Here is a 16,806-nt window from a genome sequence, read left to right as displayed (position 1 = left end):
TACATCTGATCTGAGGCTGCCAGGATAAACCCAGGCAGTAAGCAATATCTCCGTTAATAACTACAGAGACTTGGATATCTAGGGCCAGATCTCAGTGAGAACCTCCCCTTTCATACTCATTTCTGCTTGAATTCAACATCCTCCAGGCATGCCTGTGCAAGGACACTGCCCAGGAACAAAACTAGGAGCAGCGACAAGAGAAACCTTCCTCTCTCCACCTCCTGTCCCTTCCCACGACACCGGCTAGAAAAAGCTGCCGTGAAACATCTTACCTGCAATTTGTGTTTAACCCAGCACGAGTGCTGCGGGTTCTGCTAAATCACTTGCGCCCAAGGCTGGACACAAGCTGGGTATCTGAACACCCTCCCGCGTCCGGGGGGGCGACCCGGCAGCTCCCATCCCTACCCGCTGCCTCAGTCTCCCCTTCTGCAAGATGGGTTGCACGGCACGAATTTCTTCATCGTGCCCTCTGACGAAGAGCCAGTATTACCGACGTCTAGAGAGCGTGTCTCACTGGTATGTGGCCTACGCTATTTCAGGTATTCAGCGACAGGTATTTCACGCGTTGAAAAAAATAACAGAGCCCATAAAAAAAAAAATCACATAAAGAACTAACAGCAAGACACTGCATTAACGAAATAAGTGGTTATATAACAGCAAGTTAAAGAGGTATTTTAAAACCAAATCTAAGTCAATTTACAGCCAAGAAGGCTTAGCATGGTCATTTTAACACTACAATACAGCCATAAATTTTTTGTTACTACAAAGCTTATTTCCTCCTACATTTATTATATTAGGACACATTTCAAATAAAAAAAAAAGCCAATGATTAATGGAAACACCAATATAGAAAAGTCTTCAACAGTTGGCAATTAAGAGCTCTGTACAAGTGAGAGCCAGGGATAGGAAGCAGCAAGGTCACCTACTCACCTCCCATCCTTCTTTTCAGCAATTAAGCCAATTTCTCCCTTCAAATGGATTTTTACTTTTGTGAAATAAGCAAAAAGACAGACAGCACGCTCTTGCAGAGCGATCAAAGGGGCAGGAAAGAGCCTGACAATTAACTCTGACAGCTTAAAACGTTTTATAGAGATAGCCAACTAACACTGATGACCAAAAACATCATGGTACCTGTAACAGATCAATGCAAGCAGAGCAGACTCTTAGCAGCTGGGAGGGACAAGGGCAGAGCATCACTGCGGGAAGCCCAGGAGGCACGGTTTGGGTGATGTCCCACCTCCACCTGCCAGCTGCATTATCACTATTTGCCGTATATAGTTTTCCCAAGTGGAAAGTAGACCCCAAACAGTCCTGTTCAGAAGTCCCCCTAGCAGGGAGGGAGACTTGATGCTCACAGCCAGCTGGAGCCCAGGACCCTGATGTCCCTCCAGCCTGAGCAAAGCCCCCCATGAAGCAGGGACAGCACGTTTCGGCTTGCCAGGGCACGTGGGCTGTACTCGCGCCAGGGCAAGTCGAACGGCCACGCGTTTCTGCCTCCATGAAGAAAGCAGAAGAGATGCTATGAGCCATCAAACCTAGCCCTGCCTCCCAATCCACCCCCTCCAGCATCTCATCTCGCTCCAACACCTCCAATGATAACTCCCCACCAGGGAGACAGCTGAGCCCACTCCACTGCTTAATGGCCCTTACTGTCAAGACTGTATTATCTCCCAACCCACGTTCCCCCCCACACACCTTTTTCTTAAAGTTTCAAGCCATTACACCATGTAATGCCAGTCTCAGCCCTTGCAAACGACCTCCTCCTTTCGCTATAGATCATTACAATTTCGTTTCTGCAAAGGAAGGGTCCCACGAGTTACTCCAACAGGTTTATTAAATTGCACTTAGATGCTCACATACCGATCTTCGCAAGATTAGCGACACAGATACGATATGAAGCAAACGAGCCTGACTCTCCAAAACTCAACCCTCGCGCGCCAGGAGCAGAACGTGGCCCGCTGCAGGGGCGACGTGAGGGTGCGGTGCCACTTATGCCGCCGCGGGGAACAGCAGGGTAAACGCTCCAGTAACTCTGTGTATGCTCAGAGCAGACAGAACTAGTCTCTTCACAGCTACAGTGGTTTCTTTAGCACCTCAGTACCTTGCTTTTTCTCCTTCTTCAAAAAAATTGAGATCCTCTGCAAGCAGTTGCTGTCAACTCCTTAATAAGGCTGAAGGACGGTATTTGGATCTGCTTTACATGCCAGTACGGCTCGGACCCTGCCATCAGATACAGGTAAGCAGGCCACGAGTTTCACGCAAGCCTGCCCACCCAGACCCAGCTTAAATCAGATTAACATCCCCCCAAAATTACCCCAGGCATTGCCAAAGCGAGTATCCGTCCCTGCTAAGCTAGGTTCCCGCGGCCCCCGCCGGACCCTCGGCTGCCTGGGAACGCGTGACGGCTTTATCCCGCTGCATCAGCTCCCCGGTTTGCTAGTATTAACACAAAACAGCACTTTTCTCACGGATATTTCCTTTCTCTAATTGTGTAAAGCACGATGCAAAATGAGAAATAGATGAAAGCAGTGATTCAAGCTTTAAATACGGTGGATTTCTTTTCCTCCAGCTACTTCAATATCATTTTTAATAAAAAACTTTCATTTAAATTACATGACTAAAAGATCGAGCGTCTGTCACTGGCTTTTAACGCTCAGCTTTGCGGGGAAAAGGAAATGGGGCTGTTCAGAATCCAGGTTAAGTGCTGATCTATTTAAAACCTAATTAAAGAGATATAAATTATAAACCAACCTCGTTCAATAGGTGATTAAAGTTGGAACAGTGTGGATATTACATGGGATATTTATGACTTCTTAATTATCCTTTATTTTCTGCTCTGCCTTTTCTTTCACAAGGCCATCAGACTCCAGCCTCTTCTTCCTAAAGTCCTGCAAAATTAGCCAGACGACTGCCGCGCAGATATAACCACGCTGTAACACTGCGCCCTTTAAAAGAGAAGGCTATAAAGGAAACGCAGAGATTTGGCAGGGTGAGAGCTTCCTCCTAACAGACATACAAACGTATCAGCAATATCGTCACCAAAAATAAGAAGTTAACGTGTGGATCCCAACTCGCTGCACACGTTCATTATATTCACGTGCATATACCACCCTACAGTCATGCCAACGACTAATGAGCACAACTTGGGATGTTGTTAAAATTAACCCCCGGAAAAAGAAAAAAAAGTAAAATTAATGATCTTGCTATAAAACAACTGCTGGAGGAGGTTACTAAATTTTAGGGTTGTGCTCTTGCTCTCTTAACTGCCAAGAGAGCAACTTGCAGGCCTAAAATAATTGAGTTCTCTGTTCTTAATTATCTAGCAAACCCCGATCTTAAGCTAGCACGCTACGCTAAACAGAAAGGCTGCACAGGGAGGAGCGTCGTTAGTCCCACGCAGGAAAACGAAATAAAAGCCAAGGAGCGCGCAGGGAGCCAGCGCACGAGCAAAGGTGCATTTGAGCCCAACAGGAACAGTTGGGGTTTAGGGGTTTGGGGTTTTTTCGGCATGCACCAGCTGCTCCAAAAAAAAAAAAAATCCGCCAAAACAAATATTGCTTAGCTCCAACCCAGACCGTGGCAGAGACGTCCCCGCTCCCCGTCCCGCCAGGCGATAACGCATCCCAGCATCACCCGAAAGCCAAAACCCCCCAGCGCAGGGTCCCGCCTGCCCCCCTCGCCCAGAGCCCCCAGGGCGCGGGAACGCCCCAGCCGGAGCACCAAGCGGCAGCGAGACCCACGAGGCCATCAAATAATTCCTTTTCCCCCCCCCACCACCTCCTCCTCCTCCTCCTCTCTCCCCAGTAAGACCGCTCTGCCCGGGGAGTCATCCCCCTCGCTGCACGCACCGAAATCACCCACGCGCGCCAGCCCAGCTATCCGGAGCGTCAACGCAATCGCCAAGAAACATGAAAGGTAAAGGGGGGAGCGAGGGGAGAGAACGGGGAAAAAAAAAAAAAAAAAAGGAAATTCAAGTTACTATTTATACATGAGAAATTATGCAGGGAAAAGAAAAAAGGCAGAAGAAAACCAAGACAGGCAGCGTAAGAAAGAGAGAATTTATTTATTAATGAACGTGAGCAGCAGGGGAAGCTATCCCAGCACAGATCCCACGCTAGCTCACGAGCCGGCAGCAAGTCTCCGCTTCAAAAAAAGCCAGCAAAAAGCCCTTTCCATCCTCGCTCCCCTCCAGCCCAAGCCAAGCTGCCGGCGCGGATGTCTCCTCCCGTCCCCGAACGGCCGACCGCAGCGGGAGGAGCGACGCCGGGCGGCTCTCTCCGAGCGAGCGTGCCGGCGCCGCGGGTGCAAAGCCCGGTCCCGCAGGCTGCAGCGCCGCAGGCACCGAGTCTCGATGCGCTGCCTAGCGCGCTCCCGCGACCTTAACGCGGCTCGCGAAACAGCATGGCACTTCACTCGCAATTATTTATCAGAATTGCCTTTTTAATTTATTTAAAAAAAAAAAAAAAAAAAGCATCAGCCCAACGTGGCTGGCCTCCTCCCCGGAGAGCGCTGCGCCGACGTCTCCCCGGCCCGCGTGCCGTGGGAGCCGGTAAAGAGGAGCCGCGGGACGTTTCTCCCGCGTGCGCTGCAACGCTGCAATGTTTGCTCCATTTACTGCCCTTAGCCACAACTGCTCACAACGCCAAATGCGATTTCCGGGAGTCATTGCTTTCTGTTGGTGTCCAAAAAATAAAAATAAAATAAAAAAGCATGTTTCAAGTGAGTTGTTCAAACCTCCTGTTTCTCCAGGCGTATACGACGTATAGAGACAGGTTCTGAGAACCGATTTCCATGGCAATTTGCGGCTGGAAACTCCAAAACTTTTTTTAATTGACAGATGTATGAAAGGAAAAAAGCAATAAACAGAAGCCTGGAAAACAGTCCTTGAGTGATGCTCCCCTATTACAGAGATTTATGCAGCTGCTACTAGGAGAAGCGAGCGCTCTGAAGTGTAATTACTACCCAGAGCCATCCAAGATGGGCCAGATCCAAGGTAAAGGCAAGCAGTCATTGCTTTAATTATGATCAAGTTTATGTACTTAGGCAAATGCAAAATCCACTTTCGATTTGAGATGTGGGAACTTTATCATCATAACAAGCCGGGAGCACTCACTCGAAACGCTAACCCTGCCCGGAGAGATCGATCCCGCTAGTCACGGGCTCGGCGGAGGGGAAGGCAAGGGGCTCCTTGCCGCTCCTGAAGGCGAGGGATGGAGCGGGGTCCTCTCCTCCCCCTGGGGAAACCCCTGGGCACAGCGCTGCACTGCTGCTGCTCTCCAGGAGAGGACGGGCAGGCTGCACGGGATCAAAGCATGCATTTCACCAACTTCCACAGAAGCCTTTCTTTAATTACAGACAGCAGAACTTGGCATTTTAACGGTGACAAGAGCAGCTCCTTCCCCTCCCTGCAAACCCATCTCCAGGTACTTCCAGCTCGACCTCCCTCCTGATGGGAGACCCGGGCCCTGCAGGCCCACAGGGCAGAGGTGCTGCTCCTGCAGCTACTCCAAAGGGGGCATTAAGAGCCCAAACACGTGGGAAGGGGGTGCACGGACAGGAAGGGATGGAGGAGGTCTGCTCTCACCAGGACCTACGTCTAAACGCTCCCCGTAGATCTCCGACGGCTGCTGTGGAGACAAGACTACAGCCTGCAGGCCACGGGGTCGGGGTCTGCGCCAGCAGGTCCAACACCTCGCGGTCCCGGTGCACACACCCCGCGTCTCGCCGCGCTGCAGCACGCCACCGCCCAAGCGGCTCCCGCGCTTCGGGCCCGGGAGATGCTCAAGGCGAGAAGCGTAGCGCGGCGATACCCGCGGCGGTAGGCTGCCGCTGGCGACGCTCTCCCCTGCCCGTCTGTCCCCTCCCGCGCTGGGAGCGGGGGCTCCGCAGGGCCGGCTTCCTCGGCTGCGGCTTCAACCCAAGGCGGCGGCGCGGGAGCCCGCGGGCGGCGACGGACACCGAGCCGCAGGCGTACCCGCACCGCGGGCGCGCGGCCGCCACGAGCCTCCGCTCCCGAGCTAGCGGGGAGCTGCAAGGGGCGTTCAGAAGGTGGGGAGGGGGGAAAAAAAAATTAAAAAAAATAAAGAAATCCCTTGTTTCACCTGCTCCAAGCCAGGACCGAGGCACGCCAGCAGCCTGCCGGAGTTGCGGTCCGGGGCGGCGTCGGTGTAGCCGGCACCTGTAGCACAGCGACGCCTCGCCCCACCCGTGACCGCGGCGGACAGCCGCGCCGGGGGGAAGCCCCGCCGGGGCCGGGGCCGGTGCGCGCCGCGGAGCGGACAGCCGCGGCGCGGAAGCGGTCCCGAGCCCCCACGCGCGCCCGCGCGTGTCCCCGCCAGGCTCGGCTCGGCGCAACGCGCACGCCGCCGCCCAGCCCCCGCGCACCGGCCGCGCCCCGCCGGGGCGGCCGCTCTCACCTGGCACCGGGCTCTCGGGCACCCACTTGGCTCCGGGCTGCAGCACCTGGAAGGCGGCGCGGACCGGGCGGCAGGTGGGCTCACCCGGCGGCTGCGCGCCCGCCGCCGCGCGGAGCAGCGCGGCCAGCAGCAGCGCTCCGCCGCTCCGCCACATCCTCCCGGGGCACCGCTGCTGCTGCTGCTGCTGCTGCTGCTGCTGCTCCGCCGCCACCGCCGCCGCCGGGCTGCTGCTGCTGCTGCTGCTGCTGCTGCGCGCCGCTCCGCGCTGGGGCGGGGCGGGGGGGGGGGGGGCCGGCGCGCGGAGCTCCAGCTCCAGCTCCAGCTCCAGCTCCAGCTCGGCCCCGCCGCCACCGCCCCCCATTGGCGCCCGCCGCCCTCTCCTCCGCGCCCATTGGCTCCCGCTGAGCAGGCCCCCACGCCCATTGGCCCCCGCCCCGACACCGGCAAACTTGCCCCGCGCGCGGCACCGCCCCGGCGCTCATTGGCCCCGCGGCGGCTCCCACCCCGCCCCGCCCCGCCCCGCCCGGCGCGCGCGCCCCCCCCCCCGCGTTACTGCCCCGGGGAGCCGTCGCGTGCCCGGGTGCAGCGCGGGAGGGGGTTGCACGGGGTGGGGGGTTGCTGGGTTGCCGGTTTGCACGGGGTGGGGGGGTTGCAGCGTTGCTCGTTTGCACGGGGTGGGGAGTTGCTGGGTTGCCGGTTTGCACGGGGTGGGGGGGTTGCAGCGTTGCTGGTTTGCACGAGGTGGGGGGTTGCTGGGTTGCCGGTTTGCACGGGGTGGGGGAGTTGCAGCGTTGCTCGTTTGCACGGGGTGGGGAGTTGCAGCATTGCCCGTTTGCACGGGGTGGGGGGTTGCTGGGTTGCCGGTTTGCACGGGGTGGGGGGGTTGCAGCGTTGCTCGTTTGCACGGGGTGGGGAGTTGCTGGGTTGCCGGTTTGCACGGGGTGGGGGGGTTGCAGCGTTGCTGGTTTGCACGAGGTGGGGGGTTGCTGGGTTGCCGGTTTGCACGGGGTGGGGGAGTTGCAGCGTTGCTCGTTTGCACGGGGTGGGGAGTTGCAGCATTGCCCGTTTGCACGGGGTGGGGGGTTGCTGGGTTGCCGGTTTGCACGGGGTGGGGGGGTTGCAGCATTGCACGTTTGCACGGGGTGGGGGGTTGCTGGGTTGCCGGTTTGCACGGGGTGGGGGGGTTGCAGCGTTGCTGGTTTGCACGAGGTGGGGGGTTGCTGGGTTGCCGGTTTGCACGGGGTGGGGGAGTTGCAGCGTTGCTCGTTTGCACGGGGTGGGGAGTTGCAGCATTGCCCGTTTGCACGGGGTGGGGGGTTGCTGGGTTGCCGGTTTGCACGGGGTGGGGGGGTTGCAGCATTGCACGTTTGCACGGGGTGGGGGGTTGCTGGGTTGCCGGTTTGCACGGGGTGGGGGGGTTGCAGCGTTGCTGGTTTGCACGAGGTGGGGGGTTGCTGGGTTGCCGGTTTGCACGGGGTGGGGGGTTGCAGCGTGGCTTGCGCGTTTGCTGTCACTGCGATTAGGCAGCTGCCTAGGCAGGCACAGGGTTTGAGCAGCGCCGAGCGTGCGTTCAGCGTGGGATTTGAAGGGCGGACGGTCTCTTGCATGCACTTCCACACGCGTGTTGCCTGAGCCCGTTGTGTTGTGCTGCAAATAATTACACCGTGTCCTCTTAAACCCTGGCCATCCGCAGTCGGAGCAGCACATGAGAGCTGGATTACATGCACCGTGCACCGCACTGTCTTTTTTCCCCTCCGACTGGCGGATGGAGAGGGGGCTTCACGCAGGAACTTTTTACTCTCTGGTAGCTCAGCACAGGAGTGCGAGTGCAGCTGCGCCCCGGGAAGCACGGCCGCAGCGTGGTGGAGTGGTGAGAGCAGCAGCGCTGAGCCCAAGGCCCCCGGACAGCACCGGATGGGCAGCAGGGCGGTGGCAGTAACCTGCCGGGGTACCCGTGGGTGCAGGGGGGCGCTGGGTGAGCACTGAGCACGCTGCCCCGGGGGACAGGCCAGCAGCGTGCGGCCCGCCCCAGCAAGCCTAAGTGGAAGAGCAGAAAAAAAGCTGTGTAGCGTTTCCCAAATACAGGATCAAATCGTCATTAAGGGCTTGCTACCAGCGTTTTTTTCCACTCTGAAATTTTTAAAGAGGAGCAAAAAATGAAAGTCCAACCTGGGCGCTTGTTCTAAGAAAATGCCTGCCGGGGAGAGATTATTAAAATATATTATGGATATGAGACTAATAAGCTGGAATGTGCTACATGTCTCGTTGCTTAATGGATTGTCTGAGCCTGTTGCTGTCCGCAGACTGCACTATTTATTGCGCATTTATTGTGTCTAGTAAGCACGGCTGACAAAGCTCCCATTAGGCAGGCAGCGAAACGGCCCGCTTTGCAGGACTGGGGAAATTGCGCTTCAGTCGGAGGAGGAGGTGCTCGACGGTGCAAACTGCGCCGACTTCAGCCGAGCGATGAGCGTGCACGCGCTTAAGGACACCGACGAGAGTTTGCCCTTTGCGTGTTCCCATTTCTCCGGGTTTCTTAAAGAGAAGAGAGCACCCTGCGTGCTTGCGTGAGCTGCGTCGCCCTGGGTGCTGAACCTGTCTTCTCCGCCTCTCTTCCATCGATTCAGTGATGGATTTCTTATGTTTATGCAACAGTTTGGTTTTCACATACAGGATTGCTCTGGGTTGGGAACCAATTAGGCTGAATTGCAAGCTACCAAGGCTGGCATTTGAAGCGCTCCTTTATGTACAATATTGCAATCTATATTAGGTTTATGGGCTGAATTATAGTTGTTGCAAAGGCATTCGAGCATATCCTGCATTCATCTTCCAACCTGCTGCGTGTATTTCATTTAAGTACACAGATATTGTCAAGCGTGCCGTCATAGCACGGGATTATATACAGGGCAGCATAAGCAGCATTTAGGTGACTCCGCGAAGGCTGTGCAGCGCTTAAGATTTCAAACCAAATGAGCAAACAGCTTTACTGCTCGGCACCGGATCTGGCTTCACAGCCGGACCTGTCATTATCGTGACAACGACTGCCTGCAAAAATAAAGTTTATTTATCAACAATGAGTTACGTCAGAAGCAAGTTAAAACTGGTGGGGACGCAACCAGACCGAGCGGCGGCCCTTTCTTTCAGCCACTATTTCAGGTGGCCCAAAGTTGGCTGGCAAAAAACAGCTCAGATTTTAACTAAACACTTTCTCGCGTAGAGGCGTCCCCCGGGGGGGGCCGATCCCAGGTTTTTTTGGTACCGTCAGGACTGTCCCAGCCCTAAACCAAGTCCGGAGCTGTTTTCCCACGCGCTGTACATCCGCACGACTAGCCCGTCTTTTAATTCGTGCGGGTTTACCCTGGAGGAGGAGGCGAGCGATTTGCTCCAAGATCAGAGGCAAAGTCACTCGGTCCGTCGGCTGCCAGCAGGCGTAGGCAGAGCCAAGTTGTCTCACATCCAGGCTGATAATTTCCCTTGTTACGACTGCCCGCGCTGTAAAAATTTCACTTAATCATCTACCTGCCTCGAGCTGGTAAGTAATGAGAGGCAGGATCGTGTGCGGCTGATTTTATCAAATGCTCTTATGAAGCTCTCCCCTGGGAAAAGCCTGAATCAATTAAAAAGCCAAGGAGAGAGGCAGGAGAGGGATTCGTACGCCCCGATGGACGTTACTGGGTTACCGACATACTGCATTTACTCTTGCAGCATCAGAGGGACGGGCGAGCCGTGCCGCAGTCGGCTGAGCCTGGCCTGCAGCGGGGGGGACCGAGAGCGCTGGTGGCCCCGTTGCACGTCCCCGCGCCTGACGTCCCGCCCGGGCACCCGACCCCGTCCTGCCGGCTACGGCCGAGCATCGCTCGAGATCCTGCGCGTCCTGCCGAAGGCGAGAGCTGCCGGCGCCGGCGGCCTCCTGGGGCCGAATGACCCTTTCTGTCCTATTCTTCGTCCTGCAGAAACCACATGTTCAGGGTTTCATAACTACATGCGGAGGAGGAGGAGGGAGAAGCGCTTCACTCTATAGCCGTCCTTGATGCACATCATCTGATGGAAAAAAGAAAAGCGCATTTGCCATGGGGAAATGATGGATGGCCAGGTAGCAAACATCCCTCCCCTCTTTGGCAGGATATTGTATTCCATGTGCCGTACGACAACGCTGATAGATCCATAAAGCATTAGCTTTTCCCTCACCCCAAAAAGCAGTGGCTGATAAATCACCAGCTCACTGGAGTTTGTTGGGAGCAGATCACACCGTGGTAGCAGCAAAGCCATCGGGTAAATGCATCGCGTAAAGACGCTGCGAATGCCGAGAGAGTTGTACATCAGGAGCACCCGGACAAATCATTTCACCTGTCCAAAAGTGAGATTGTTCAGAACTGGAACTTTCTGTGAGTATGTACCAGTCGCAGTGAAACTCCCGTCAGAAACGCCTCCCGGAGCCACGGAAAATCTCTGCACTTCAGTCCTGCACTCACTCGTTCTCAGAGTCTTCCCTCCCGCTCTGGGACAGAAAGCTTTCTGAAACTGCAGAATATTTCATGGTATGAAGATCCCAGCCAGACCCAAACCTTTCCGAGCCAGCTCTTTAAGAACCATCTGTTACAAACCCACGGCGTGCTGGGAGCACAGGCCGGGCTGGGGCATGGGACACTGCATCCAAGGAGAAGCACCTGCTTCCTTCACCTCAGCGGCAATTCACATCTCCCCCCCACACCATCTCCAGCCTGCAGTGGCGGGGGCTCAGGGGCATAAGGAAATCGTTTGAGCACTAGGGAGAGGATCAAAGCAGAGGAGACATGGAGAAAAACATTTGCCATGCGCTGCTGCCTCTGCTGGGAATGCCGGGCAGACGTTGCTCGAGGTGATATTTCCATTTAGCATCTCCCAGCAATCAGTCACCTGAAGAGACGCTGCAGTGAGGCAGCCCGAAAGGGAACGGCCCAGCACGTTCCTGTATGAAATAAAGCGGTGCCAACAATTCCCGAGCTCGGCTGTCGCTCCGCGCGGTCTCCAGCAAGCAACGCGAGCGAGGATGCAAAATTGTGGGGCGCCGTCTCCTCTGAACTAGCCCCTGCATGCACAGGGATAGCAAACCAACAGCTTTCATGCAGGCGCGGGAGACCCTCCTTGGATTTAACTCTGGAGAGGTCCTGCGCACCTGATTCCCCACACAGGCACAGGCTCAATAACACCTGGAGAGCTCTGCAAGCAGCTAAGCAACAGGCGGTGTGGCATAAGCACACCGTAAATGCAATGCAAGAGTCGCTCTTTGCAGACGGAGGCCGGAAGGTGTTCAGGTTCCTTTGCAGCAATGCTTTTTTTCTGTGCAGAAGCACCGCAGTAAAACCTGATTCATATCTTACTCAATTATTTTAATGCTTAATATTGGATGCAAAAACTCAGCAAAGAGATATATGAGGGGTGCATCACTGCTAGGCTACATGCAGAGACTGGCTCCAATCTCATGGTAACGAGGCTCTTCCAGAGGTATCGGAAATATTAAGCTGCTCCTGAGATACCGTTTTGCTGGTGGAAGAGCAGATGTGCGACCTAGTGGCAATTTTGTACCCAGTAACTCAAGGAACTCTAGGGACTCAGTGTTCCTCTCTCCCACTGACATGCAGCAAGGAGCACTTGCTGCATTTGTAATGGTTTGTAACCCGCGAGCCCTGCCGCCCCGGCCCTGCTTTCAGCACCCGTGGAGTTGTTCCTGGTTTATGCCACAACAGGGCCCCAAAGCTCAGGTTTTGCTCCCGATTCTCCCATTTCACTTGGGGACGCAATGGAAAGTTGGCGACGGCAACAGCAAAGTCATCCACGTCAGTCATGTCCTTGCCACCGGGGCTCGTTTGGGGCAAAAACTGGCCAGTCTGGTATAACCGTCCCCTTTTCTTTGGAAAGAATTTTCCCACGAAAAGAATTGCAGAGGCAGCTCCTGCACCAGCGCCGAGCTGAACGAAGGCACGCGCGGGGACCGGACGGCGGGAGGCAGGTGAGGGACGGTCAGCCGTAGCCGCACCAGCCATTAGAGTGGGAGAGAAATCCCGATGGAATTTGTGCAGTTTTCCTCCTTCCCCCGCAGGGTCGCCCACAAAGCTGAAAACTGCAGGAGGCTGCTGGGTTTGGGGCCGTTTCTTTACATATCTCCGTCAGTTGCTCTGTTCCAGCCCAGCGCCTTCTTCATCCCCTGCTTTCTCTCTTCCCTCCCTTTCAGGCTTCCCACTCTCTCATTATGGAAAGGTGCCTGTGCATGATGGTAAGGAAGAATAAGGACAGGGACTGCGAAGCAGAGGAACCTCTGGTTTTATAGCCCCTTTCTCTGCTCCGCGGAGCTGTTCTGCGACGGAGGAAACGGTGTGACGTATTTTTTTCACTGCATGTTCAGCTGTGGCAAGCTTGGCACCCGGCTGCCCTTCCAGGTGCATACGGCAGGTATCCCATCGGCTCCCTTTGCTCATTTGGGCTTTCCATGCTCCAGGTCTCCCAGTGCCGACGGTCTGAGGGTGCAGAGCATGGCTGGTCAGACCCTTCTCACCAGCCTCCAAATGCAGACATGGAGCTCACTCCATGCAGACAGTGAGCTCAGCTCACTGTCACCAGAGCATGGGAATTTTGTCTTCTTTGGGTTGGTTTGGGACTTACCCTGCAATTTCCTTGGGATTCGGACAAGCTCAGCGACAAGGGAAAGCTAAGAGGAAGCCCTAGCCACGCTTTTATCCGGAGGTTATCCGTCCCTACCTCTCGCTGGTGGGGATGGGGAGCTGAGGGACACCAGCCCCACGATGGTTTAGGAGGCTTGCAAATCCGGTACCAGATCTGGGTTGCTCAGGAAGTCCCGACCGGACAAGTATTGCACGCTGCGGGCTCCGCAGTGGTGGAGCTGAAGAAACGATGCTGCATCCTTGAGAGACCCACATTTTTCTCCACCCTACCTCCCACCGCATGCAGACTGCTCCAAGGGGGACACCGCTCTGAAAGTGGCGTGGTTTAGAAAAGTTACATGGTTGGAGTTCCCCTAGATTAACCTGCAGAGAAAAGATTCGCCTCTTCCTCCACCCCGACCCATCCTGCGGGCAGGCGCGAGCGTTTCGGAGGACCGGCGCTTGCCGTTCACCGCTCCCCGGTGCCTTGTCACCACTCCAGCCCCGGCACCATCGGAGGCCGTGACCTTGCACTTGTTAGTTTTTCCCAGCTGCATTAACGGCCTGACCCTTCGCGGAGGTGATCCCGTAATAAGCCGCCCAAGCCCTCCTCCTGGCCAGCCAGGCTCGCGGGGCACCGCGTGCCCACCGACGCTCTCCTTATTAGCATCCTCGCTTTCAACCGTGAGGACATTAATCGATCTCAGAGGACTTTGCTATTAAGTTTGCATCCTTATCACACCAGCCAAACAATCTAATAAGGCAAACAGCAAGATTTAGCCCTTGTGTGTTAGAAAGCATTTTCCAAGCGTCAACTAATTATCCTGCTAGACGCTCCGCTGTGGCTGCAGAGGAAGCTTCACCCCTGCGTGGAGGAGGACAGCGTAGCAATGGAAAGGGAGTTTTCTTTAAAAAGGAGTTGCACTAGATGTTCACATTTGTCTCATTTCCAATCAGTAAGAATAATGAACCAACTCATGGAGAGAGATATATCGTGTTTTTAAATGCTAAATCTTTCCAGCACACAATGTGTGCACTTCTGGCCTATCAAACAGTTCTCTAGGGGCTTGGTTTATATACATCTCTCTCTATATATGTATCTCTATATATAGTGTTATTATTATTAAACATTAAGCAGAAATTGAGAAGCAGGTAAGTGTGAAGCAGAAATCATTTCTCCTGACTCCCCCAGTCTTTTAAAGAAGTTAAGACTCAAAGCCAGGCCTGAGCTACTGGTGTCTAGTGTAAAAATTCACCTTGAACGCAGAAACCTCTCCGCACTGTCACGAACTCTTTGCAAGCCCCAGGCTGCAGGTCCCGCCGCTTGGCCAGGCCCTCCTTCCCGGTGGAAAGTTGGGGCCACTCACTGGGAAGGCAGCGGCCCACGGCCCGCTCCGGCCCCTCGGCGCCCTGAGGAACGTCTGTGCATTTGTGCGCCTGCTTTGGGGCCAGGATGGCAAGGAAAGGGACAGCAAACCACTGCGCTCAGGGTCACCGCCACCGCCGGTTCCTCTTCTCCGGCGTGAGGCACACCAGGCGTTTCCGTGACCTCGGGGATGAATGCAACTAGGTCAAAACTCCGCTTTCACGAAGGAGGAACGAAGCCATTGACGACTGGCCCCAGAGGGCTTGGCCAGCAACGGCGACAGCCAAGAGAAACAAGCCCGAAGGTATTTTTGATGCTTTGGGGTCATTAAAACCAGTGTCGTGGTACAGAAAGTGCGGGGGACCTGCACGGCGAGCGCTCGGCGCTGGCAGCGGCCGAACTTGGTAACGTCAGGGAGCAGGGGCAGCTCGGACCCAGGCGCTGCGCGGTGGGCGTCCCAAGGCAGAGCCGAGCAGGAGCGGCTTCGGGGGGAGATTTCGTCTTAACCTAAGTACAAGCATTTAAAACTAAGAGTGACCCACGATTCAATGGGTTGCTTGAGGAGAAACAGGAGAATTTAGGTGGTACCTGCTTGAGGCCGAGTGAATTTTCCTCCCCGTGCCTCCCCGCCCGTCGGTGCCCCTTCTCCGAGGCCGGCGGTAGATGGCCCGTTGCCTTCGGCGGGGCAGGCCCAGGAGCGCTCGGGTCTTTGTCCCCACTTGTGGCTTGGCAGGAGAAATCGGAGTGAGGAGGAGGATCTGAGGGAGAAAGAGGGTTCGCGCGGTACTGGAAGCCGCTCTCGCAAATGAAAATTGCTGAGCGCTATTTTGAAACATCCCAACGCTGCCAGCGAGTAACGTTTAGCGCTCGAGGGGCGAGCGCACGCGGCTTTGGTTTAGCTCCCAGAAGGCGGCGAACACGGTTCAGGAGCCCAACACCTCCCGGGCGCGCGACAGCGAGCGTTGCAGCGTTACGAAGGCGCTCGGCGAGCGTCGGACCGTCGCGGGAAGGGATGGCTTCGCCCTGCGGCTCTTGCGCGCGCCCGGGACGGAGGTGCGGCGCGCGCGCAGCCCTGCTGCAGCAGCAGCTCGCCTTTCGGGAGGCGCTGCGCATCGCAACGCCGGCGCGAGCCCACCCGGCTGATTCCCGACGGCTCCATCCGGGCAGCGGCGAAGCGCCAGGCATCGCCCCGGTCGCGAAAGCTCGAGGACGCAGCCTTCATCTCCAAATGGATTTCCACTTTTATTAAATATTGCTGATAGAAACGTATGACCGCAGTAACGCAGATCCAATTAGTTCACCTAATAGCCTTGCGTGATGAGATTGGCCTAATCGTCTCAGCGCAGGATTTTGCACAAATGAAAGCGCATTCCCATAAAATTGAAAATGTAATTTAGCGATTTTGGGGGGGGGGGAGGGAAATCAACAGTCTTTTGAGAAAACTAATAGCTTTTTACTGTGTAATATAAACTCACCTACCTAGTGCAGAAAAAAAACGTATAAAGCATTAAACAGACAACCCTACCACTAAATGTAATAATAATAAAACCTCTTCAAATTATTTTCTTATTACCCACCTTTGTTCATTTCCAGACTCTCCCGAGAGAGGCTGCCTGGGCCTCTGACGGGGAATCTCAGCAATTCCTCGTCCGTCTGCAAGCTCCCACCAAAAAAAAAAAAAAAAGAAAAGGGACATTTTCTGCTTTATCGTTAAAAAACAAGCCCCAGGACCCAGATCATGGCAGGCGCGAACCGGCCGAGCTGCAAGAGATTTCATGGCACTGTTGGGCTGAGACCAGCCAAGGCGATTTGTCTCTTTTCTGGAAGTTTTTGTAATCACCCAAGGCCGTTTTCACTTTGCTGCAAGGGAGACTTGCACGTATAGCCTCGGAGGCCAGAGCGTCGGGTGGGTTCGCCGCGCTCCGGGATGACACGGATGTCAAACGTCTCCCCGCTGCCTCCGCTCCCGGCCCGCGCGGCTGCGCCCGGAGGCACCCACGTCCAGCCCGAAGCCGTTAGGAGCTGCCGTAGCGGCTTCGCCCGGCCCCGCCGGCGGCTCCCAGCCGAGAGCAGCCCACGGGCTGCTCTGCAGGAGCATCAGCATCCCCATCCCGCCTCTCGGGGGCACGGCTACGGATCGAAACAACGTGAGCAGCGAGAGCAGAAGAAATTAAAAGCTGTGCTAGTGCTTCCGCACTGGATTTTGGAAAGACCTATGAGTCGCATCGCACCGGTCACACGTCCGTCCTGTTGGGACGGGCTGCGTTCCCCACCGGCTCCCTCCGTTCCCGCCCTTGAATGCTCCCTTTCCCCCCCCCGGATTGCACCAACAGCAGAAACCCAAACAGTTGATCCCACAATGTGTGCAATTACCTGATTTCAAAGA

General features: G+C 55.6%; 1 protein-coding gene and 1 long non-coding RNA gene across 10 annotated transcripts in view; both read right to left on the bottom strand.

The window, feature by feature from the left end:
- GPC3 (glypican 3) overlaps positions 1–6,753 on the bottom strand; it is a 142,051-nt gene extending 135,298 nt beyond the window's left edge. For 2 of the 9 annotated variants that reach the window (XM_068956862.1, XM_068956860.1), the window contains exons 1-2: positions 6,637–6,753; positions 6,417–6,588 (exon numbers count right to left, since the gene is read on the bottom strand). In XM_068956862.1, coding sequence (XP_068812963.1) covers positions 6,417–6,570 — 154 coding nt within the window. In that variant the 5' untranslated portion in view covers positions 6,571–6,588; positions 6,637–6,753. Of the gene's footprint in view, positions 1–6,416 lie in introns of all 9 variants that reach the window. The other 7 variants (XR_011143428.1, XR_011143429.1, XR_011143426.1 and 4 more) reach the window with 7 other exon arrangements.
- LOC138068718 (uncharacterized) lies at positions 4,426–5,738 on the bottom strand. Its single transcript, XR_011143430.1, has 3 exons — positions 5,585–5,738; positions 5,114–5,295; positions 4,426–4,672 (listed from the first exon to the last, which is right to left on the bottom strand). It is a non-coding gene; the product is annotated as an uncharacterized lncRNA (long non-coding RNA).
- Positions 6,754–16,806: the final 10,053 nt, after the last annotated feature.

This window comes from Struthio camelus, chromosome 11, assembly GCF_040807025.1.
Source record: "Struthio camelus isolate bStrCam1 chromosome 11, bStrCam1.hap1, whole genome shotgun sequence".
NCBI lineage: Eukaryota > Metazoa > Chordata > Aves > Struthioniformes > Struthionidae > Struthio > Struthio camelus.
This window is presented reverse-complemented; position numbering and strand designations above follow the sequence as displayed.